At 42.9% G+C, this 26,063-nt stretch overlaps 1 protein-coding gene across 2 annotated transcripts in view; it reads left to right on the forward strand.

Moving 5' to 3' along the window:
* Positions 1-24,018, forward strand: part of SLC39A8 (solute carrier family 39 member 8) — a 32,988-nt gene extending 8,970 nt beyond the window's left edge. The window contains exons 3-10 of one of the 2 annotated variants that reach the window (XR_008332281.1): positions 4,521-4,686; positions 6,765-6,934; positions 7,642-7,764; positions 8,031-8,201; positions 15,475-15,682; positions 15,936-16,120; positions 16,738-16,859; positions 23,334-23,401. Coding sequence is in view for 1 of the 2 variants with exons in the window: in XM_053403950.1 (XP_053259925.1) it covers positions 4,521-4,686; positions 6,765-6,934; positions 7,642-7,764; positions 8,031-8,201; positions 15,475-15,682; positions 15,936-16,120; positions 23,334-23,483 (1,173 nt within the window). In the remaining variant the exon portion in view is untranslated. Of the gene's footprint in view, positions 1-4,520; positions 4,687-6,764; positions 6,935-7,641; positions 7,765-8,030; positions 8,202-15,474; positions 15,683-15,935; positions 16,121-16,737; positions 16,860-23,333 lie in introns of both variants that reach the window. The other variant, XM_053403950.1, reaches the window with a different exon arrangement.
* The last annotated feature ends 2,045 nt before the right edge of the window (positions 24,019-26,063 follow it).

Genomic DNA, 26,063 nt, shown 5'->3' on the forward strand with positions numbered 1-26,063 from the left:
GCCCTCGGCGCTGGACCTCAGTGTGGTGACATGACAGGAGTAAATAAAATTATGCATGGAATACCACCAGCCGCCTTACCTTGCTTTTGGTTCTCTAGCATTAAACTAGATTTGGGCCAGACAGCCTTTCAAACTGAGGACTCCACCTAAATAGAGGGCTGCCTTCTGCAAAGGAGCACATATGGGCCACTTTTTCTCCTGGGGAAAGAATCCTCAGCTCTTATGATATCTGCTGCAACTTTGTTTCGATTAGCTTTTTTTACTGACTTTTTTATTGACTTCTGTGCCATCCTTCGAAAGAATTATTATCAGGACTACTCATTGCAATAAAATGGAAATAAATAATAATAATAGTCACAATAAAAAGAAAATACAAAAAATGGGGGGGAGGGAATGAAAGATTGAAATCAGAGATAAAACTGACAGTAGAACCTCAGTTTTATCGCTGATGCTGTTAAGCAGATGATACACTTAAGCATATCATAAACGCATCAATGAAAGTATGCAAATCTGATATTGGCTCATTGGTAACAGGGCAGTGTAACTGGGCTGAAGAGGGACGTAGGTGGCACTGTAATTGGGCTGAAGAGGGACGTGGGTGGCACTGTGGGCTAAACCACTGAGCCTGGGGCTTGCCGATCAGAAGGTCGGCGGTTTGAATACCCGCGATGGGGTGAGCTCCCTTTGCTCGGTCCTTGCGCCTGCCCACCTAGCAGTTTGAAAGCACATCAAAGTGCAAGTAGATAAATAGGTACCACTCCGGGGGGAAGGTAAACGGCGTTTCCGTGCGCTGCTCTGGTTCGCCAGAAGCGGCTTAGTCATGCTGGCCACATGACCCGGAAGCTGTACGCCGGCTCCCTCGGCCAATAAAGCGAGATGAGCGCTGCAACCCCAGAGTTGGCCACGACTGGACCTAATGGTCAGGGGTCCCTTTACCTTTTAATTGGGCTGAAACATTGAACAAAGACTTTGACACAGTCCAGGGACATGATAATAGTTCTCTCTCTCTCATATATATATATATATATATATATATATATATATATATATAGTGTGTGTGTGTGTGTGTGTGAGAGAGAGAGAGAGAGAGAGAGAGAGAGATACTTTCATGCAAACCTAAAGATGCCTTTGAGTATATAAATATCCAAGTTTTGCTAAACAAAGGAATACTTCATAGATGCAATTAGAGTTATTTCTAATCATATTTTATTTAAAAAATCTTATTTGCATCCCCCCTTTCTCCAAGGTGACATTATTATTGCTATTCATTTTTATCCCACTTTTCTGTATAAACATACCAAAAGTAGTTAATAGAGAAAAACCATATATCACTACAATCATTTTCTTTATTTCTATCTCATTCTTTAATATTCTCCCCCACCTTTCTGCAAAATGCTTGGGGTAGCTTACAGCGGCATAATTTAAAACTATGTAATAAATCATTTGAAACCAGAGAATCGGTATTGTTCAGTTGCTTTTTTGTTTCTTGTTCCTTTATTTTATTTATTGTTTTAAATATATTGCTTATTTCAAAAAAATGAGCTCAGAGCAACTTTTAAAAAAACACACCCAAAGATTAAAAGCAGATATAAAAGCAAGAATGAAAAACAATCTAAAATACAATAATATGCGAAAAAGAGAGAAACCGTCTCAACCCCACCCTACTAAATAATGTGTTCAGAATTAAATTCCAGAGGTCTGTGTGAATAAGAATGTTTTTACTGGAACCTAAAAACAGACAGTGATGGTGTCAGGTATGCCTCCCCGGGGAGAGTTTTCCATAAATGGGGAGCCCCTACTGAAAAGGCCCACTCTTGGAAGGGGGCACACAGGGACTGTGTTGGTTCTTGTGAGGAGAGGCAGACCTTGACGTATTGGCTTTATAGGTCAAAGCCATAAAAAGCTAAGACAATAGAACAGGACACTTAAATAGCAGCAACGAAGACAGCTTATTGTTTTAAATCAGTGGACCATTATACGTTAAAAGCTTTCTAAAATGAAACATCTAAAAATAGAAAAGAGGGTGCAAAATGGGTTTTCTCAGAAAGGCCATTCCAGAGTTTTGATGCCGCTACCCTGCAATACAGTGGTACCTCGGGTTAAGAACTTTATTCATTCTGGAGGTCCGTTCTTAACCTGAAACTGTCCTTAACCTGAGGTACCACTTTAGCTAATGGGGCCTCCTGCTGCCGCCGCACGATTTCTGTTCTCATCCTGAAGCAAAGTTCTTAACCTGAAGTACTATTTCTGGGTTAGCGGAGTCTGTAACCTGAAGCGTCTGTAACCTGAGGTACCACTGTATTCAATTCCCCCCCTCTTATCTACGCAAGCAGGCACACCCCATGATGCACCCCAGTCCATAAATACCACTGCCTGGGAGCTTTTTCCAACAGAAAGCAAAAAAAGGAAAGGGGGAAATGACAGAGAATGAGGAGGAGAGTGTGAACAGTGAAAATGAGGAGAGAGAGAGAGAGAGAGAGAGAGAGAGAGAGAGAGAGAAGGAAGGAAGGAAGGAAGGAAGGAAGGAGTTTTGAGATGAGTGGCAAGTCAAGGCCATTTCTTTCTTCCTTTTCAGGCAACTCCACCCCTCCTTCCACAATCTGTCAATTGTCAGCACTCTGTGCCATTGCACTCTTACAGGGTTATTTTTGCAGAGCCCCTACAACTCCAATAATAATAATAATAATAATAATAATAATAATAATAATAATAATAAATTATTTATACCCTGCCCATCTGGCTGGGTTTCCCCAGCCACTCTGGGTGGCTCCCAACAAAATATTAATATTAATAATAATAAAGCAATAAAACATCAAACATTAAAAACTTCCCTAAACAGGGCTGTCTTCAGATGTCTTCCAAAAGTCAGATAGTTGTTTATTTCCTTGATATCTGATGGGAGGGCGTTCCACAGGACGGGTGCCACTACCGAGAAGGCCCTCTGTCTGGTTCCCCGTAACCTCACTTCTCGCAGGGAGGGAACCTCCAGAAGGCGCTTGGAGCTGGACCTCAGTGTCCCGGCTGAACAATGGGGGTGGAGACGCTCCTTCAGGTATTCTAGGCTGAGCCCCCCTTTTTTTAACCATTTGCAAACCTTGGAATTATCCTGAGTCTACTGATACCTCCTTCTTGTGCATGAGTGAATGCTGTTTGACATCCCTAAAAATTGCTGATAGGACTATCTTATGCACACTTATATGGGAGCAAGCCCCGCTGAGCTCAGTGGGACTTACTAACAGAGTAGACATGTATATGATTGCACTGCTGGAATTTAAGAAACGGCACTTTCATGTTCCCTTTAACATTAGAACCATGGTAACTAAAGCACTTGAAATGACCTCCCTAGACTTTTCCAAGCCATTAAACCTGTTTTGAAGATTAAATAATTGCAGCTTGGAAGCCTTGAAAATATACTTAATATGCTTAGGGATTTCATTGTAATTAATTTGTTAAGATTCTGGTTTTACGGGGAGTCTTTGTCTGTTCATGCAAAACTTCACAACAAAAGCTGTCAAGAGTATTAACAATTCTGTTTTACTTCCTGTAAATAGCACTGATGCATTGCTTCATAATTGTCTCAGTGAAACTGTGACACCAGGATAAGAAATGTTTGAAGGGCTTATTGACATAAAGTGCTCAAATTCCAACGGCAGCTTTTTGCCCTCATTTCTGGTAAATAACAGCAACAAATCTAGGTGTGGATTTTCCAAAGTCTGTTGTGCAGGATGGGGAAATGAGATCACGTCTAAAAATGCAGAATTAGATAAATTAACAGGAAGGATTCAAAACCTGCAGGATCTGAGATTCTTAGAAGACTGGAGTAAATATATGAACTATTTGAAAAGTAATTGTGTGATGAACAGATTACGTTAGTAGGACTGCAAGAAGTTTTGTAAGGTGGATTATTTGAAATGTTGCAAGAAAGACTACGAAAAGAATTATTAGTTAAGGATAATTAAATGTAATAGGAAATTAGGAAATGCAGAATAAGTGATAAAGAACAGAAAATCATCAGAGGTGTTGACAGAAGTCAAAAATATTTTAAAGATGTGAAGATATGTTGTATGACTGTTGGAACTGTTAAAAAATTAATAAAAATGTCTCTCTCTCTCTGTGTGTGTGTGTGTGTGTGAGAGAGAGATCATGTCTAAAAATGGAAAAGTGTTGGTCTTCATCAGGTGAAGTGAGTCTTTCAAACCAGAGATGCACTGAAACTAAAATGATGACCAAAGCATTTCTTAGGCTTAAGGTTCTTAAGGTTAACTTTCAGAGGTAAGGCTGGTCTAGGGGTGACATCTATGCAGGTCAGTTTAATCCCCCTACAATTATTATTATTTTTTGCCCCAAGTGACTATCCACATAGATCTGCTCATCCCCAGATGACCATCTCACTTTATCCAGTCAATGACACCCTAGTTTTGCCTCAAAACTGTGAAGCATCAGAGCCAGACCGCTCTCCTTTCCCAACATCTCTGCTATTTCCTTTCTCAAGCTAACCCAAGTTTCTCATTTTGTTTCAGTGCATGTCTGCTGAAGACATCTTTTCTCTGCATGGAATGTCAAACAGCAGCAAGATCACCGAGTCCAGCTTCTCCACAATATGTCCTGCTGTTGTACAGCAGCTGATTTTTCACCCTTGTGAAAAATCTGTGTCCAAAGGCAATTCCAAGCCATCTCCTACAGAAGGTACCTGTCACTGGTGACTGGTATAGCCGTGAGATTTATTTAGCCCTGTTATTTATTCATTTTACACAAATCTGTGGAGCAATGTTGCTACATGTTAATGGGGCATATGGCTGGCGGTCTGCACTGGCTTTTGCTGTTGGGTGGAAGCTGCCTTATTCCTGGTCAGACTGTCCATTTAGCTCAATATTGTCTACTCTGTGGGCAGCAGCTCCAGGGCATCTCCACATCTTTCCCATCAGCCACAACCAGATCCCTTTTAATGAGAGATGACAGGGATTGAATTTGGGATTTTCTGCATGCAGAACATATGCTCTACCTCCTCAAAAGGGTTGGGGAGGGAATCTACCCTGACTAGAGCGCCACCCTGCTGCCCATTGCTGGTTTGCACCCAGTTTTGCTCAAGTTATATTGCCTCTGATTGCCTCTAGAAAAGTTAACTGTTGGGAAATGTGTGATAATTCAAGACTGCAATGGAAATATGGTATTTTATATTTTAATTCAGGGCATAACCTGATGTGCTATGGCTTCAGGGTGAACACATACTCAGTTACAAACGCATATTTTATTTATTTAGAATATTTATAAATTGTTCTTCCTTCAAGGGAGCTCAGGGTGATGTACAACAAATATGCAAATGACACAGAAATTCAATAACATCCCTTTAGTAGTTTGTAACTTGTTTTCCGTGCAACACCTATAATGATATTTTCCTTGTGGTTTACAACAGGGGTGGGGAACCTCAGGCCTGGGCTGAATGCATACCCTCCAACATTTCTCCAATGAAAATAAGGACGTCCATTCCATAATGATAATTTTACTATTTATACCCCACACATCTGACTGGGTTGCCCCAGCCACTCCGGGCAGCTTCCAATATACAATGAAAACATAATAAGACATTAAACATTAAAAAACCATTCCCTATACAGGACTGCCTTCAGATGGCTCGGGGGTTGGATAACTTCATAGGTAAAGGTAAAGGGACCCCTGACCATTAGGTCCAGTCGTGACCGACTCTGGGGTTGCGGCGCTCATCTCGCTTTATTGGCCAAGGGAGCTGGGGTACAACTAAGCCGCTTCTGGCAAACTAGAGCAGTGCACGGAAATGCCATTTACCTTCCTGCCGGAGCGGTACCTATTTATCTACTTGCACTTTGATGTGCTTTCAAACTGCTAGGTTGGCAGGAGCAGGGGCCGAGCAATGGGAGCTCACCCCGTTGCGGGGATTCGAACCGCCAACCTTCTGATTGGCAAGTCCTAGGCTCTGTGGTTTAACCCACAGCGCCACCCATGTCCCATGGATAACTCCATACCCTCCAACATTTCTTCAATGAAAATAGGGACATCCTAAGGAAAAGCGGGACATTCCAGGATCAAATCAGAAACTGGGACAGCTTCTCTAAATAAGGGACGTCCCTAGAAAATAGGGACACTTGGAGGTCTGTGAATGCAACTCTCCAGGTCTTGCTAGCTGATGATCATTGAAAGACTCCACAGGCCACACCCCCTTTCCCAGGCCACACCTCTCACTGGCCTTCTTCACCCCCTCCTCAAATGTTGTTGCCTGGCTGAAATGTGCCCTAGAATTCTGATGATGCCTCTTGCTTGTCTGGATAAAGGATAGAGAGGTGTAGGTGTAGCAACTAGCCTGCTAAGCAAAGGTGAAATGTATATTCATTGCTCTGCCCACCTTTGCCTCGGGCTCCATACACCACTGGGATTTGGCCCTAAGAAAGTTGCACAGAAGGGAATGTGGCCCTACCTCTGGTTTATAATACATTGTTTTCAGCAGAACTGCCCTAACAATTCTGTTTATTATGCAGCGAAAGAGCTATACGAAGGGGCTATTTTGGGTTTTCTTTTACAACCAGCACATTTTAAAATAATTGGCAGAAACATTCCTCTCTTATCCTGGTTCCTGACTTAAATATTAACCAAACATTATGCACTTAATTCAGCTGTTAAGCAACGAGATAAGTAAACTTCCCCCTGCCAGATCCATGTGATATCAAATGATTTTTAATATGGCTAATATTTTGACTGCATTTTATCTCTCTCTCTCTCTTTCTCTTGTACAGTCTGGGGCTTCGGTTTCCTTGCTGTGACTATTATCAACTTTGCTGCACTCCTTGGATTGGCCTTAACTCCTCTTTTAAAGAAAGACTATTTCCCCAAGATTTTAACCTACTTTGTAGGTTTGGCCATTGGAACCCTCTTTTCCAATGCAATTTTCCAGCTTATTCCAGAGGTAAGGATGAAATGGGTGAAGATGGCAGTAGAACTGGGAACATGATCCTGTCGCATGTGTTCCCCTGACCAGGTCTGAAATATACTTGAACAGATGGGTACTCATTGAGCTGCTGTACGTTCTTTCTCCTGCCATGAACCTCATTCAGGAGAATGAGACAGCCTTGACTGGCTATTCTCCCACCTAAGAAACCTGCTACTCTCCCATCTAACAGGTCGTTGAAAGATGAACAAGCCAAAGACCCTAAGTCCATAAATTGGCACACTAGTTGTAAGTAAATCAGTCTTCTAACCATTTACATATGGTTGTGCTCAGATGGGGGACAGTGCAGGGCAAATTTAGGCACTGAACTTGGTTGAACAGGTTGACAAGTCTTGCTAGGTGTGGTGGGGCTGCAGTGCTAGCTTCCTGGCAGAGGGGGCATTGTTGCTTACCAAGAAGGACAGGAGGAAGAGGGGAGGCGGCAGGGAGGTTAGTGCGGTGCAATGGACAGATTGAACCAATATGCTGTTCTTCCTGATGTGTTTGCACCATGCTGCCCTCCCATTGCCTTGACTTCTTGCTGGTTGCCAACCGTGGCCCACTGCTTCTGGTTAAAGGGTGAGTAGTGAGTATTCTCTTACAATATGTGTGTATATATATATATTCCAAATGAAGCACATTGCATTTTGGGTTAACCTGGGCTCACTGTTCAACCTTCTTCCTAGGCATTTGGATTCGACCCCAAAATCGATAACTATGTTGAAAAAGCGGTAGCTGTGTTTGGCGGATTCTACATCCTCTTCTTTGTGGAAAGAGTTCTTAAAATGATACTGAAGGCCTATAGCCAGGTGGGTAGGTAAGCAGGACACAAAATAAACACTTTTCAGTGTTAAAGATCAGCATGCCTGTTTAATTGGGCAGAATAAGAAGTTCAAAAAGCTGAATTTGGGTTTAGACTAAGGGCCAGAGCAGACAAATCGGTCTCCTCTGCAAATTTATATCTCAGTCACAGATGCTGACAAATTTCTGCCCTGTTGTGCCATAATGCATTTGAGCAACTTTTCTGCTTCTGAATTCCATTTGAACCTTTCCTGTTTTATTTGGTTCTTTTTAGAGCAGTCACAGCCACTGTGAACCTGAAGAACTGAAACCTCCCCGAAGTCTCCCTCCTCCTCCTACCGAATTGTTCAAACCTGCTAATGGAGCAATGTGCTACGCAAATCCAGCCATAGCTGAGGCTAATGGAACTCTGAGTTTTGATAATGACATTGTGATCTCTGGACAGGTATGAATGAACACAACTTGCCAGCTTATGAAAACATATCAAGGAAAGGGTGAGAATTCAACCCTTGATCCATTTATGTTCTGATACCAATTTTAAAAACAACTTCAGCATATGTAAGAATGAGCTCTAGCATGATAACAATGTCACTTATTTCTTAACAGCCAGAACCGCATTCTTATATGTAAACTCTTCCGTATACCGTATTTTTTGCCCTATAGGATGCACTTTCCCCCCTCCAAAAATGAAGGGGAAATGTGTGTGTGTCCTATGGGGCGAATGCAGGCTTTCGCTGAAGCCTGGAGAGCGAGAGGGGTCGGTGCACACCGAACCCTCTCACTCTCCAGGCTTCAGGAAGCTCTGCGCAACCCTTGGGAGACTGGCGCGAAGCTGCGCCGGGCTCCCAAAGGTTACACAGAGCTGCCTGTATCCTGAAGCCTGGTGTGCGCTGAAGAGCGCGCCCGGGCTTCACGCAGCTCTCTGCAAGCCTGGGGAGACCGGCGCGGCTCCCTAGGTTTGCGGATAGCAGGCTGTTCTGGGGGCTGGGGTCGGGGGAAGCTCGGGCTTCCCCCGCGCCAGCCCCGTGCCTGGGGGGGAAGGAAATTTTTCCCCTCTTTATTCCCCCCCAAAAAACTAGGTGCGTCCTATGGGGTGGTGCGTCCTATGGGGCAAAAAATACGGTAAGTTACCCCTTGTCAGACTCTGGTATTTGCTGTCTTGTTAGCCTTGGAAGGTGGTAGACTTTTCTTCACTGGAGGTTGTTAAGCAGATATTGGATAGCTTTCTGTCAGGAATTCTTGAGCTGTGACTTCTGCATTGCGGGGGGTTGGACTAAATGACTTCTAGAGCTCTTTTCAACTCTACAATTCCGTGATTCATCACTTCCAAAATTCTGTCCTTTTGGACTTTTAAACACAATGCTAGCTATGAAAGGGCTAAGTATCAACATCGTTGTGTGTGTTTTCGACATACAGTGGTACCTCTGGCTGCAGATGGGATCTGTTCTGGAGGTCCGGTCAGATCCTGAGGTTTCCGCAACCTGAGGACCACTTCTGCGCATGCGCGTGGGGCGAAACCCGGTAAAATACTTCTGGGTTTGCCGTGCGAGTTCATGCGGCCAATGAGATACTTTCAGGGGAGCAGGGCCTGAGTGAGGGTGCACAGCCACTTTTCAGCATGTGTGATTGTGGCAAAATACACACTTTGCTCATTTTAGCATACTGTTCCCCCCCCACAGTTGCCCCCCTCTATATACAGAAAGTGTAACATGTAAAGCATTCCCTATATTTGAGTCTCTGCACAGAAAAAAAATATGTCATGCTTGAAAGCTGTTTATTTATATTTCTTTATTATTATTTACTATTTTGATTTCTTGCCTGCTCTCCCTGAAATATTGCTGGTCCCAGGGCAAGTTACAATTGGACTCAAAGTTGCATGTATTGAGACGATGGGCTTTGGTGAGGGTAACACGAAACTTAGATGCTGCTGATCAATTAAGTTCAACCTGGGACTGTCTCAGACGGTGAGTCAGCCGAGAGGTATGAGGTTTTGCAAGAAATCAGTTTGTACGTGGAGGACCTGAGGCAAAGTACTTAAGGGAGCTGAAACAAAGGCTTGGTCTAACACATGCAGCAGAATGAGACTGGAGAACTTCAGGCTGCAAGTGGGTGCTTTCATTTTATGAATATTCCCCGCATAAAAAAAGAAAACTTCCTGGAAGTAGAAGAGTCACACAGTAAGGTGCATACCTTCCAATATTTCTCCAGTGAAAATAGGGGCATCCCATTCCATAACAATAATTTTACTATTTATACCAAACACATCTGACATTGCCACAGACACTGTGGGAAGCTTCCAACATATAAAAAAACATAATAAAACATTGAACATTCAAAAAAACCTTCCCTATACAGGATTGTCTTCAGACGGCTCGGGGGTCAGATGACTACATTCTCCGATGAAAATAGGGAAATCCTAAGTACAAGTGGGACATTCCGGCATCAAATCAGAAACTGGGATGGCTTCTCTAAATCAGGGATGTCCCTGAAAAATAGGAACACTTGGAGGTGTGGATGAGCACAGAGTCTTTCTCCCTGCTGATTGTGTTTTACCGTACTTGTGTGGATTTTTTAAAAAATGAAGGAGCATTTAAAAAAGACCATGTTGGCTCAAATATAAGCCGCTCATTTTTTCCAAATTCTGACCATGAAAAGTTTAAGTGTGGCGTATATTCTTCACCTTACAAAAATGGGCTTTTACGATATTTCTGCTGAAACAGACATACGGTAAAACAGAAGAAAAAAACATGTTTTATTGCCAATTTGCGATCTTGAGTGCCTGCGGAATTGTAGCAATTGAATAGCAATTTGCGATTTTAGCGATTGTACGTATGGTCTTGCGGGCTTGCCAAGATCAAAGGCTTAAATTGGCTCGGAGTTACAATTCTACCAACCGCAGTGATATTCAGCCTGTAACCCAATTTTAAGGGAGCGGCTTATATTCGGGTATTGTCTTTTTTTCGCCCCCCCCCCGAATTTTAAAGGTGCGTCTTATTTGTGGTTGCGGCTTATATTCGGGCCAATACGGTAGCACCTGGCACTTGTAATCTGAAGTGGTACAGTCCAGTGTACCCCTCTCGTGCTACTGCATGTGTAGACTTGTCCAAGGACACAGGGAAATAGCAGGTGGATAAGGAGGCTGGCAAGCAAGCAAGCAAGGAAGAAAATAGTCTGATATATACAGAGAGGGGGGTGCATAGGCAAGGCCAGACCCAGGCTACAACTGGAGAAATTAATGCACTGCATAGTGGCGTCATTTGTGCAGGGACATGGAGGAACAGTATCATTCTTGGGGAAAGCCCACAGCTCAGTGGTGAAACATCTGCTTTGCATGCCGAAGGTCCCAGGTTCAATCCCTGCATCTCCAGTTAGGGTTAAGAAAACTCCTTGTCTGAAACCCAAAGAGCTGCTGCCAGTCAGTGTATCTATTACTGAGCTAGATAGACCAATGATCTGAATTGGTATAAGGCAGATTCCTATGTTCCAATAGCTTACTACAAGGACACCAATGCATTGGCTTTAGAGCTCCTAGTTTGAGATTTCCTCGCTGATCTTGATACTTCAACATTCGTTATTATCTTTAGGGAACATGGGCAACTCTTCTCCCTCCCTTATTTGTTCAGATCCCCATCAATATCTTAATTGATTTGGTTGCCAGCAATGCCGTAATTCGGATGTGGGTGGCGCTGTGGGTTAAACCACAGAGCCTAGGACTTGCTGATCAGAAGGTCGGCAGTTCGAATCCCCGCGATGGGGTGAGCTCCCGTTGCTTGGTCCCAGCTCCTGCCAACCTAGCAGTTCAAAAGCACGTCAAGTGCAAGTAGATAAAAAAGCGAGATGAGTGCCGCAACCCCAGAGTCAGTCACGATTGGACCTAATGGTCAGGGGTCCCTTTACCTTTTTAATGCATTAATTAGACTCACATTCACTCCAATATTTTAACATCACCCCTTGAAACCTCCTGTAATGTTTACATGAAGTTTTTAGTCAGGAGTCGAGGTTAAAAAAAGGACAATGATGTACCCACCTCCCCTCAAATCTTTACTGTTAAGGAGCTTTCTGTTACTAGTCTGGAAAAGAGGCTTTGTGTTGTAGCTCATACTGACAGGAATCCTGTGCTGTGGTTACTTGAGAGTTCGAAAAGGGCCCTGGAAAGGAACTGAATTTTGTAACTCATGAATGGGACGTCAAGTGTGTGACGTTTTATAAAGTTACTTTGAAGAGAAAATTGGCTGCTCTCCCTTACCGTCCCACTGAGCTCTCATGCTGTCAGATGTCCTGCTTCTCTGGAAATGTCACTGCCATTCAAACAGCTTGCCTTTGCAAAGCAGGTGGTTTTGCAATCCCTTTGGAAAGTAACTTGGGAGTGAGGAAAGGAACAGTTACTAAAAGCGCAGAAGCTCCAGCCTCCTGATCAGGGGGGCAGACTTGTGGCTCTCCAGATGTTGTGGACTACTGTTATGTACTGAAGTTCTCACCCTGGGCCAGCAGGGGGATACTGTAGATAGTTATGCAAATGAAGGATCGAAAGTGACGTTCAGTGATTGGATAGTTTGTATGCAAATGAAGGATCGAAAGCGACGTTCGGTGATTGGCTAGTTACAGAAAATGGTTACTGTTGCATTCTAGTGGAGCTCTATATAAGCAGGCTGACTGAGCTCCTCAGTTCAGTTCTGTTCCAGCTTACAAATAAAGAGCTGCTTTGGAAGAATCGCTGTGTCGTCTGATATGTTCGCCCACAACTTAACAACTACAACTCCCATGAGCCTAGGCCAGCATGGCCAATATTCAGGAATGATAGGGGCTGTGGTCCAATGTCTGGAGGGGCACAGGTTCCCCGCCCCTATCCTAAATGAAGCTTGTTTTCAAAGCAAGGTTATTTACTCTCTTTGATACCAGTAAAGCAGGCCTTAATGACATTTTATTCCGCATGATTATAGAAGGCAGTTCTTTCCCCAATGGCATTGGCATTATGCTCTCTCCTTTAGGATTGTCTCCTAATTCAAGGGTGCAATAGAACAATTCAGTCTGCAGAAACACTTCTGGAATCATTCAAATACGAGCAAAATGCATGTTTCTGTCTTTACCTCTGACGCATTTGGATGTGATGTTTCTGTAGGAAGCTGATGTGGTGCATCAATCAGTTTTTATTACTGCTTCATATAAGCATCACTCTCACTTTCGCGGCATTCCTGCCGCGGCTGCAAACGGTGCTTTATGATCATTGTATCACCGCTCAACCAAGGCACTTTTTACTGGAGCCATGATGACTTAGCTGATGATTCTGTGACTTCAACTTTTGAAGAGAGACCCTGCATAATCAAACTTGTAATGCCGGAGATAAGAATGGGGCAACTGGGAGACTTCCCTATGCTGTTATCATTCATTTTGCTTTCTCATTTACAGAGGCGGTAAACTTGGTGACATTTCCCCTGCTGCAATGTTCCTTGTGATGATTTGCCTCCCTGTCTAATATGATGGTATTATTTGTAATCAGAAGAAAATATTACATTTGTGTGGAAGAAAAAAAAAAGAATGTGTCTGCTCAAACCACATTCTTTAACAGGGTGGATTTAATTTTCCCCCATTTTATTCTGGACTTTAAGAACATAATAGCCCAGATGGATCTGGTCAGTGGATCTTTTTGTCTGGCATTCTGTTCTCACAATTGGCAACCAGATGCCAATGAGAAGCCCACAAGCAGGACCTGAATGCCACAGCACTCTAAGCTCCTGTGGTATTCAGAAGCATACTGGCTCCCAACAGTGGAGGTAGACCATAGCCATCAGGGTTATTCCTGTTGATAGCCTTATAGAATAATAGAATTGTAGAGTTCAGACTACTCTGGTCATCTAGTCCAACCCCCTGCAGTGCAGGAATCTTTTGCCCAACATGGGGCTTGAACACACAACTCTGAGATTAATATACTTGTGCTGTACCGACTGAAGCTAATCCTCCATGAATTTGTCTAATCCTCTTTTTGACTGTTGTAAATAAAAATTGCCCTTTCCCCTTATGGGGTATCCAAGAGCCCATACAGAGTCCTTACATAGGTTCCCTATTGGTAGGAGAAAATAACAGAGGCCATCCAGAGAATATTGAGAAGCAAAGCAGCTAGTAAGCCTGATCTTTCTTGATCTGTTGCAACAGGGTGCTCCCCTCACACACAGGAAAGGAGGAGGACCCAGAAAAATGGCATGCAAGGCCTTATAAAGACTTTTGAAATTCCCATCCTGTAGATCAAGACCATCCCCAGAAACATCATACATACACACAAAAAAAGCTGTCTAAAACAGAACATTTGCATGTTGTTTTTTCTCCTGTTCTTGTTTATCTCCTGTCTGGCAGGTTACTTGATTGGATTTCCTGGGGAGCCTTGCTATTCTTTTGTAGTGATAAATACTTAGTTCCTGGGCCAGGTCACAGGCTAACCCTAACCTTATTCAAACACAGACATACGCTTAAGACAGGATTTGTGAAGGAAAAGACAATGGGGAGGCTTTTCCATTTTGACCTTGCAGAGAAAACATTTGGTCAGTTTAGGAATCAAAATGGTTCCAGGTTGGTCTTCCTGTGCTGATCTATGTATGTGTGGCTATTAACATTACCATATATCTAAGACCATAAAATTCCTATCACAAGACCCATTCAAGCATCCTCCATTTTTTACTCAAAGCGGGGTTTGGATTTGCACTTAGGCATTGGTAGAGTTTGAGTTTTCAGACCTAGTCTTGAAATAGTACATCTCTGTGCGGCTGCCGCTTATTGATTTTTATTTGCTCCCATTTTATAGTATTATTGGGTCAATGAGTGTTACTGTTGGTTTTTAAGCTGTGTTTTTGTACCCCACCCTTGGGCTACTTGGAATGAAGGGTGGGTAAAATATTTTTAAAAATAAGCAAATAAATTAGACATGCCATAGAATTCATGAGAAACTAGGTCACCTGAAGGGATCTAAGATGTTGTGTATTCTTATAGCAGCCACATTGTGCAAATATTTTTTTTGCATCCTTGGAAACATGAGGGCAGCGTCAGAGTTCATCATATGTTGACCTCCTTTGGACAAACCACTTCCATTTGAATGCCACTGTATGGAGAATGCAAAAAACAAAAAAGTAGCCGTAATCTGACTTATAGTGACTTGGGTTGCAATCTTAACCATGTCCACTTGAAAGTAAGTCCCATTGATTCTAATTGGGTTTCACCCCAGGTAAGTGAAGTTGAGGGACGCAGGTGGCGCTGTGGGTTAAACCACAGAGCCTAGGACTTGCTGATCGAAAAGTTGACAGTTCGAATCCCCGTGATGGGGTGAGCTCCTGTTGCTCGGTCCCTGCTCCTGACAACCTAGCAGTTCGAAAGCACGTCAAAGTACAAGTAGATAAATAGGTACCGCTCTGGCGGGAAGGTAAACGGCGTTTCCGTGCGCTGCTCTGGTTTGCCAGAAATGGCTTAGTCATGCTGGCCACATGACCCGGTACCTGTACGCTAGCTCCCTTGGACAATAAAGCGAGATGAGCGCCACAACCCCAGAGTCAGCCACGACTGGACCTAATGGTCAGGGGTCCCTTTACCTTTACCTTTAAGTGAAGTTGGGATTGCAATCTTAGGCCTTTTAGGCAAAACTGTAATTCAACAGGGCTACAGCTTCCTATGTAATATTTGCTCTCTGTGGAGAGAAAGGACTTTGTTTCATTTTTCTGTAATTTTGTCATCTACAGAAGGAAGAAACCGAAAGCAACTCGTGTAAATGTTTCAGGGGACCTGCACTGTCAGAGATTGGCACAATTGCTTGGATGATCACGCTGAGCGATGCTTTGCATAACTTCATTGATGGGCTAGCCATCGGTGCTTCTTTCACCCTTTCCCTACTTCAAGGAATTAGCACATCTATAGCAATCTTATGTGAAGAGTTTCCTCACGAACTGGGTAAGATGTTTTCCATTAACTCAGCTAGCTGTTAGATGAATGCATTAAGAGAGTTCTCATCAAACAAGAGACAACCAACAAGTGTTCTGCCGCACTGAAATGGAAAAATGAAATGATGGTGTCACTATAATTTTCATACGCACCACCCATGTCTTTTTAATTCTCTTGTTGGGAGTGGGGTATGTGTGTGTGGAATGTATAACAATAATGATAATATTGCTTGTTGACCATTTCCCTGCTTTTCTTTTCCCAGGGGATTTTGTCATCCTTCTTAATGCAGGAATGAGCACTCGGCAGGCCTTGTTTTTCAATTTCATATCAGCATGCTCCTGCTATGTTGGACTAGCTTTCGGTATAGTAGTGGGCAACAACTTTGCTCCAAACATTATCTTTGCAATCGCTGGAGGCATGTTCCTATACATTTCCCTGGCAGATATGGTGAGCTCCTACTATATTGTATGAATACTGCGTGTATGTATGAATCAGACCATTTATCCTCATGGAACCACAATTCTTATATTCGGCTAAGAAGCCAGATAGCTAAACGGCAGTCAGAAGACCTGACCTTTATTGTTGCAACAAGAGTCACATGTGCAACATCGCCAGAACAAAACAGAAGATCAGTAATGGGAAAGGATGAGTGGAGAAAGCAGTGACTAGGATGGAGAGGACTTATTTTTTGAGAGTTGTTTTTGCCTTCAAATTATAGAGACACATGAACAAACCCAGTACAAAGGTCACTGTGCATTCAGTGAGTCCAGTGTTTGCTCTTTTAGGCATCTTTCTGCATAAAAGAGGAATATAGCTCTGTTGGTTTCTATTTCTGCATTGCAAGGGGTTGTGCTAGATGACCATTGGGGTCCCTTGCAGCTCTACAGTTCTGTGATTCTGTGATTGGAACCTCTTCTCTCTGCTAAGGGCAAAGGGCCAGCTAGGAAACTACCATTGCTGTCTATCTCTCTGACTCTTTTCAGTATTACCATGTTTACATCCTTGTTTTAAAGCCAATAGGTGATAGGTTTCTCTGTCTACCTTTCTAATCTCTGTGTCTGTAGGTGTCTAGACCGGAACCGTTAATGTTGTGTCTGAACAAAATGTAAATGATGTGTGTGAATGCTCAGTACAGACTCCTGTTTTTCTGCTGAATTCTACCTTGTTCCTCTCTGTCTAGAAACAGGTAGGATTTGTTAGAACTCTTGTTTCTCTCTTCCATCTCTCACTTGCTCATTACAAGCTGATTTGCACTTTAAGCAGGGCGAAGTGGTAGGATTCAGAATGCAAGCAGGAGGACTCATATTTCTGAATAGTCCCCCATGGAAAACAAGCTTTCTACATAGAGTAAATTAAGTGCATCTCTGAGAAAACTTTAGCAGAGTTCTCCTGTGTTTCTATAGGTAGGAAGCTTTTTATATTGAATAATATTACCTCCCACCTGCATTCTGGAATGGTACAGTCTAGCATTTTATCACCTCAGTTCTACATCCTTAATAGCTACATCATGCGTGGATGGACTAGTCAGTGTTCTGCAACCTTGAGTCTGCAGCTGTTGCTCAACTACAACTCCCATAATCCCTAACCAGATTAGCCTATGATCAGGGATGATGGGAACTAGGAACCCAATGTTGAAGAACTCTGGACTAGATGATGTGTCAAGAGTACCAAGTGGAAGCATGTTATTCTTATTAATTCAATTTCTTATCCACCACGAGGTCCCAGGGCAGGTTACAACATTTAAAAAGACAGCATTAAACTCAGTTTAAATAAGTTAAGTTTGAATTGTTTCACATGGTGGCTGCCATCATGCAATTGCAGCTGCCCACGTGTAGTGGGAATTGGTGTTCAAGCGAAGGGTGCTCTCCTTCCCTTCACTAGTAGGCAGGTTTTTTGAAGAAAGACTCATCTGGGGGCTGAATGACAAAGTGCTTCAGCCATCATCCCTGAAGGCACCCAGGGCTTGCCCTACCACTAGGCAGAGGGAGTCAACTGCCTTGGGCAGCAGGTGCTGGAGGGGGGTGGCAGGATCCCACCCCTCAAATCCTCTTGAACCAACTGGCCATTTTGCTCCTGCAAAGTGATGGACTGGCCTATGCCCTCTGAGCTAGCATGTCACCTTCAGGAGCAATGGAACATGCTTTCCCACCACCAGTATTGAAGTAAGGCCCAGTCTGTACTCTATATTTCTTACTTACTTCGCCAAACCTTTATTAGGCATTACAAATATAGGCCATCATAAAACATCCATAAGTAAAAAATTAAAATATATACAAATAAACAGCCATGTAAAAATATGTAATAACGAGGATTTTCATTGGAGTTTTTTTCCTGCTAAATAGTGCCATTCACCACTCTGAAAGATACTATTGATAGAAACTCAGCCACCCTTGCAGTTAATGTCAGACAGATAGAATCTGATATTTTCATTGTGCTGTGATGTTAGACTATCCAAAAAGGGGGAATAGCATGCCTTTGTGTAGCTGGTTGTACAATAGACAGTAGAAAATGATATATTCTACTGTGTCCAGCACATTCAAAAAACATCTGCAATGTCTATCGATTCTGGGGATGTTTAAATATCTCTCTATTTCAAGCAATATTACACCCCTTTAAGCAGCCATAGCTCCCCTTTCCTGCAATCCTGTTTGTTAAGGGTGCTGTGAGTTGTAAGGAGATCGCTATTCCCTCCACAGAGCTACAATTCCCAGAGTCACATAAAATCAATTCCCCTTTGCAGTGAGTTCTGGGAATTCTGGCTCTGTGTGGGGAATACAGGGTCTCCTAACAATTTTCAGCACCCTTAACAATCTACAGTTTCCATGATTCATCGGGGAAGCAACGGCAGTTTAAAGTGGTATAAATACTGCTTTAAATATATAGTGTAGATGGGGCCTAGGACTCACTGTGGGTCCAGTTGATGTCTGCTTGTGGAATAGGGGTTACCAACCATCTTGGCTTTTCCTTCAAAGGGAAAAATGCCCTGAAAAGCTGCAGCCTGAGTAAAAACAATGATTCTGTCATGTATAGTGAAAGCATCAAGGGATGGCCACTGGGCATATTTCCTCAGATTCCCTAAGGAAGCCAACCAACACACAATTTAAGATTGCAACCCTATGCACACTTACACTGGAATTGACCCCACTGAATACAGTGGAGCTTGCTTCTGAGTAAACATGCATAGGACTGTACTGTTAACAGAACATGGGGAAATCCTGAAATGGTTATTTGCAGTAGTATACCAAGAACAAGGGGACGCGGGTGGCGCTGTGGGTAAAAGCCTCAGTGCCTAGGGCTTGCCGATTGAAAGGTCGGCGGTTCGAATCCCCGCGGCGGGGTGCGCTCCCGTTGCTCAGTCCCAGCGCCTGCCAACCTAGCAGTTCGAAAGCACCCCCAGGTGCAAGTAGATAAATAGGGACCGCTTACTGGCGGGAAGGTAAACGGCGTTTCCGTGTGCTGCGCTGGCTCGCCAGATGCAGCTTTGTCATGCTGGCCACGTGACCCGGAAGTGTCTGCGGACAGCGCTGGCCCCTGGCTTCTTAAGTGAGATGGGCGCACAACCCCAGAGTCTGTCAAGACTGGCCCGTACGGGCAGGGGTACCTTTACCTTTACTTACCGAGAACAAAGCTTTGTTTACAGTTATCTCTTCATTGGACAATGATCATTGTGTGTTGATTGATTAAAGTAGATATGCCTATGCAAGTCTTTGCATCTCAAGGGGGTGGGAGAGAAAAGACTTTGAATCTCAAGTATGCTGAAGGAGGTGCTTGATTGATCTCCAAGAGAACGTTAACTGTTGACCCCTCCTAGGAAGGGTCAGCATTCAGAGCTGAGAGTGCTTTTGAGCCTTAAAGCCAACTGAAGTGGGTGAGTCATAGCTACAGTGTTCAGAAGCCCTCCAAGAAGCTGTTTGGGGTTGAGAATAGACCCGAAGAGACTGTGGGTGATGCAGACAGGTGCTACTCATGTACCAACAGGCCTTGTTTTCATCAAGGTCTATTTTTTTTTTTAATAGATATTTATTGAAGTTTTCAAAAAAATAGAGAAAAAACAAAAAAACAATTAAAAACACATAAAATTTACATTCCTTACTTTCAACATATTTCCTTGACTTTCCCACACCTCCCCTTCTTGTATTCCAGTTCCAATTTTTAGCTCAGCAAGTTCTTGTCCCCAAATTTTACCTTATTATATTTAATTCATTTTAGTTAACCAATTTTAACTTATAAACCTCAGTCTTTATACATCAGTACTTATTCTTAAAAATCTTTTTCTAAGGTCGACCCCAATTCCCTTCCACGAATTCCCCATTTTTATATTAGTAGCAAAACAGAATAAAAGGAAACAGAGTATAATTGTACACCCTTTGGATTCCCAAAGCCCCACCCCCCCTTTCCCGGTTTCGAACCCCAACAAATGTCCGTCAGTCTATCTGCTGTCAGCCTGGTGACCTCACGTCCGAGGCTCTTAATTCTCTCTCAATTCCTCTCTGCCGGTTTTTTTGATAGTCCTTTGTATTGGACACCAAATCTCGAAGAAGCTCTGTCCCAATAAGGTCCATGTTTCTTCCAGCCAGACCTCCATATTTAAAAGTGGAGCCGAAATCTTGTTTCTTGCTTCTCTTAAGTCCAAATGTCCCAAAAGCTCCAGTTTCCACTTTAGCCAGGTTTGTAATCCATAGGTCTTCAGATCTCCACATGAGGAGATCTCTCCATTCTCCATTCTTCAATTCAAACCAAATTTCCATCATCCTGTTCTTATTTTGCTTTGTATCCATCTTAACCGGCCTCTGGCTCTCCTTAATCATCTGTGGCATTATAGCTCCTCCTTCCTTTTCCTTCAAATCATCATATATCTCTTTCCTCACATCCTCAAATTTCTCAGATTTCTTTTCTTGTTCAGCTGCAGAGATTTTTAGTTCAGCTGCAAAAATTTCTTGTTCAGCTGCAAAGACTTGAGTCAAGTCCCTTCCAGGCTCAGTAGTTTTATTTACTGTTTCATTCAATATTGTAACATTTGTAGCCAAAACATCACTTTGTTCTTGTAACTTTCCCAAGAGAAAAAAAGTCCTCTCCAGTTCAGCCAGTATTTTTCCACTTACAGCCATTCTTGTAATGTCCCTGAACCCCCTCTAGAGGAGTTCTGGTTTCTTAGTATCTTCCAGTTCCAACCCAAAAGTCAAATTAGCCTTTTCTTCTTTATTTTTAACAATTTATTACCAAATTGTAACAAATATAACCAGCAAAGACAACAGAAACAAAGTTCTCCTTTTCCCCCAACTTTGACAGCTAGTTTGACAGCTAGGTAGAGGCAGTATGTCTCTGAGTACCAAAATCAAAAGTAGAAAAGAGTGCCTGGCCTGCTTGAGAGCTTCACATGGGTGTATATGATTGGCCACTGTGAGTACAGGATGCTGGACAAAGTGGGCCTTTTCTTTGATCCAGCAAGCCTCTTCTCATGCTCCTAAAGAGGGATTTTAAAAATATTGTTATTGAACAATGAGGATGGCTTAGTTCATCCTTATTATTAGTTTTGTGGAAGAAATTTTAGCTGCAATGGGAGATGATGGCACTAATGGCTGCCTTCTCCCTCTGAGGTTCCATCCCTAGAAAATTAAATTGTGTTGGGATTGGAAAGGTGTTTTCAGAGAGCTAGTTTTTGTATTACTTAAGTTTCAGAGGGCTTTGAAAACTTTGAACTTGATCCTACCTCATCTTTGATAAGCAGCCAGCACAGCAATTTTGTTGATCTGTGTTTGTCAGCACTTTGCAGAAGCAGAAGGTTCCCTCCCTTCAGTGTCTTTGAATTAATTTCCAAGGAGAGTGTGCTGCAATGATAAACTGGCAAGTTAGTGGTAGAGATGCATTTACCTGTCAGGTTAGAAGTGGCTTCTGTGGGCTTTTTCATTGCAGTGTGTTCTTTTTTCTTCTGTTTGAATTTCTGGATGATGTGTCTTGGTAAACTGTATTTATTTTGATCACAGAATCTAGTGCAAAATGTCTTACGGTTTCATTAAAGTTCTAGAATTCACAGCTCCGTTTTTCTTCTGAAAGAAATCAGTTCCCCCGATTTTATAGAAAAAGTAGGATAGCATTGAACTTTATTATAATATTTGATTTTATTATTATTTTTTCACTACATTTATATGCCACTTTTTCTTCCAAAGAGCTCAAGGCAGTGTACATGCTTCTCCTTTCCCCCATTTTATGCTCACAACAAACCTGTGAGGTAGGTTAGGCTGAGAGACAGTGACACGCCCAAGGTTGCCCTGCAATTTTCATGGCTGAGTGGAGATTTGTACCCTTGTCTCCCAGAGTCCCAATGCTCTAACCTTTACAACACACTGACTTTTATTATCCACTCTTCACCCTTAGATACAGGGCACATCACAGCCATCGACAACAAACATTTTTATTTTTATTTAAATGTTGTTCACACCCTTTTCCAAGAGACTGTGATAGTTTATGATATATATTTATTCCATGCTATCTTCATCACACAGGGCAGTCTAGAGATTGGAAAGCTAGTACAGTGGTACCTTGGAAGTCGAACAGAATCCATTCTGGAAGTCGGTTCAACTTCCAAAATGTTCGGAAACCAAAGCGCGGCTTCCAATTGGCTGCAGGAAGCTCCTGCAGCCAATCGGAAGCTGCGGAAGTCACGTTGGACCTTTGGGTTCCAAAGAACGTCTGCATACCAGAACACTCACTTCTGGGTTTGTGGCATTCGGGAGCCAAAACGTTTGACTTGCAAGGCGTTTGGGATCCAAGGTATGGCTGTATTTGCTATGCTTCAGCAGAGGGATGAATTTTTCACTGTAGTGGGGAATACCCCAGGTGACCTGTGTGTCTGCTCAGTCCACTGATCTGATGGTGCTGACAGTTGATTGGGAACTTCAAGGTTCCTCAACCTCTCCATTACTTTCAATATTTCCATAGCTTTAAACCAAACTTGGTCTGGACAGCCTTTCAAATAGATGGAGGCCTTACACCCCTTCAGAACAAAAGGCTGCCCTCTAAAGTAGAACACACAGCTATCCTGAAGAGGAATAATCTGGTCTCTTAGCAGTTGCGGGCAGAAAACAGCAAGGGAAACAGGAGATGCCTGGGTCAGCACTGGGCAGGCAAGTTGCCCCCTCCAGCCACAGCAACAGCCCATGACAGTGCTACTAGCCAATTAGCAAACATCTGTTTGCATCTGCTGGTTGATTGTCCTGAAGCAGTGCTTCCTACTTGCAAACTACAGCTGCTATCGGGTCTGCCCCTCTCTGTTGCTTAGCCCACCCATATGAAAGGGACTTATCGCTGCCTGTGCATTGCATAGACTTAAACTACTGAGAAGCCTTCTTGCACAAGCTCCATTTAAGTGAATGGGGATTGCACAAGATGTATGTGAGTCCATCCCTGAAACTTACAAAGAGAGGCTCGGCTGAGGAGGAAGCAATTTCCAGTGTTCCTTTCTTGGTGAAGTAATCACTTGGACACAACACCCAGATCGTTGCTGCTCCAGCAGCTTAAGAACCCAACCCAATCTTATACAGTAATGTAACATGAATCAATGCATGCATTAAAAAAAAGCACCACGAAATTCTAATGTAGCATGTTGTTCCACCAGATGGCAACACTTACCTAAAAACTTCCTTCCTTGTGCCTCCTCTAGTTCCCAGAGATGAATGACATGCTGAGAGAAAAAGTGACCGGAAGAAAAACAGATCTAGTCTTCTTCCTGATCCAAAATGCTGGGTTGCTCACAGGGTTTGCTGCGATTCTGCTGATCACGGTGTACGCAGGAGAAATTGAACTGGAATAATGCAATGTTGGAGATGTGATAATGAAGACACTTAGTAAATTAAAAATGGAAGAACTCTTGAACTCCATAAAAGGGACTTTGGAAGTTATAAAGGATTTGATCCGACATCCCATTTTCTTTGGAACGAATACCTTTTGTTTTTTGTGTCAGCATGATAATAATCACTTGTGCCGCATAAAGACTTAAACATGTGGGCACTCCAGTACCTGTGGGATTTCCTTTGCCTTCAAGAATTGTGCCGTTAACTTCAGCACATACCTTCCTATGCATCACAAAGAGCCCTGGATTGCCACCTTTGTAGTTTTAATTGAGAAGTCACCTATACCATTGTATACAGAAAGTATTGCATACACTTTAAGAAGCATCCAGCAGCAGGCACATCTGCAAGATGATTCTGGCTAAAACAAATACGACTTTGTTTACAAGGAACTTTTTACAGAAGATCCATGGCCACATTTCTAAGTGCGATACAAATGGTTTCAAAATAGCTTTAGACTTTTCCTCCTTTGGGGGCAGATTATTATTATTATTATTTTTTTAAAAAATTATACTTGCTTTAGTACATTTGCATAAATAATGCAAAGATTCCAATTACCAATTAACACTGGATTAATTATACCACTTAGTGCTTTTGATCACTCTCTTTCAAGGGTACTGTGGACTTTATTATGAGAAGCACATTTTTTATTAAGTGATGTTAAAATGTCAACTTTATTATGTGCGTCATGCTTAAAAGGCTCCGGCCTTATATATAGAAAAATTAACCATTTTAACATTACAGTAGCTATTTCAAGTTTTTTGCTTTGATTTTTGTTGCAAAATTACCGTGCAAATTGACCAGGCAATGCTGATGCCACAGTGTTTGACGAATTGCATGCCTCGGCGTGTCCTAGTCTAGTGGTTCCTTCTGACTATGGAACCTATGTGTGTGCATTGCTCCTACTGCCATAGGAGCTTTACATAAACTTCAGCGAGGAATGCTGCTCCACTAATACATTAAGCTGAATTGGGGAGACTGCAGGTGTTAAAGTTCCATAAAAGGTAAAGGTACCCCTGCCCGTACGGGCCAGTCTTGCCAGACTCTAGGGTTGTGCGCTCATCTCACTCTAGAGGCCGGGAGCCAGCGCTGTCCGCAGACACTTCCGGGTCACGTGGCCAGTGTGACAAGCTGCATCTGGCAAGCCAGCGCAGCACACGGAACGCAGTTTACCTTCCCGCTGGTAAGCGGTCCCTATTTATCTACTTGCACCCGAAGGTGCTTTCAAACTGCTAGGTTGGCAGGTGCTGGGACCGGACAATGGGAGCGCACCCCGCCGTGGGGATTCGAACCGCCAACCATTCGATCGGCAAGTCCTGGGCGCTGAGGTTTTACCCACAGCGCCACCCGCGTCCCAGTAAAGTTCCATACACTGTATTTTTCAGTGTATAAGACTATATTTTCCCTAAATTTTTGAAGGGGTTGTCTTATACATGGATAGTGTATAGTGCATTTTCTTAATTTTGAGTCCCCAAAAATAGGGGGGTGGGCATCTTATACACGGAAAAATATGGTAAGTATTAGATGTTCAGCCTGGAGTATTATTGCACTCATGTCCTGCTTGCAGGCTCCCCGGAAGCACCTGACTCTTAGTCTGACCCGGTGGGTCTCTTATGGTCTTATGGATCTTATGGTCTTATGGATCCAGGACATGATTTAAGGATGCATTGCTTTTCTGCATGGTCATACATAACTGCCTTTGAACACAATACTGTGGTCCCTGGGAAGGTGCCCCAAGGGCCACAGGATTTTGGGGGCCTCGCTCTCTGAGAGCAGAGAGAGAGAGGTCCATGCTCATTTTTTCATGTTCTTATTTTGCTCCCACAAACTGTAATGAGGGCAAAAAAACCAAACACCTTGGATAGCTTTAAAAGAGGATTAGACAAATTCAGGGCAGAAATAGACTTATCAGTGGCTACTAGCCACAATGGCTGTTCACTCTCTCTGCTGCTGGAGACAGTATGTCTTTGAATACCAGTTGTATTTAAAGGCAAACCTACGCACATTTTCCAAAACAATATGAGAATCAGAACACAGCCTTTGAGATTCACATTTATCTGAATTTTGCAGTGCAGTTCTCCAACCAAGCACATATAACAAAAACGCACATAATTAAGAGAAAGGGTGCATAAAAATGAATAAAGTGATACCTCAGGTTAAGAACTTAATTTGTTCTGGAGGTCTGTTCTTAACGTGAATCTGTTCTTAACCTGAGGTACCACTTTAGCTATTGGGGCCTCCCACTGCTGCCGCGCCACCGCCATGCGATTTCTGCTCTCATCCTGAGGTAAAGTTCTTAACCTGAGGTACTATTTCTGGGTTAGTGGAGTCTGTAACCTGAAGTGTCTGTAATCTGAGGTACCACTGTAAATTTATGAAAATAATAGGCAAAATGCATTATATTAAGAAAAATTGCTCACAGAAATGTGTTCATGAGTCAAAACTGCATACCATGTTATGAGCAGTGCTTAAAAAAAAAAAAGCAAAGGAAAAAAGGTGCCAGTACTCACCATGTACATAACTGTTACAGTAAATGCCAAACG

This window comes from Podarcis raffonei, chromosome 9, assembly GCF_027172205.1.
Source record: "Podarcis raffonei isolate rPodRaf1 chromosome 9, rPodRaf1.pri, whole genome shotgun sequence".
NCBI lineage: Eukaryota > Metazoa > Chordata > Lepidosauria > Squamata > Lacertidae > Podarcis > Podarcis raffonei.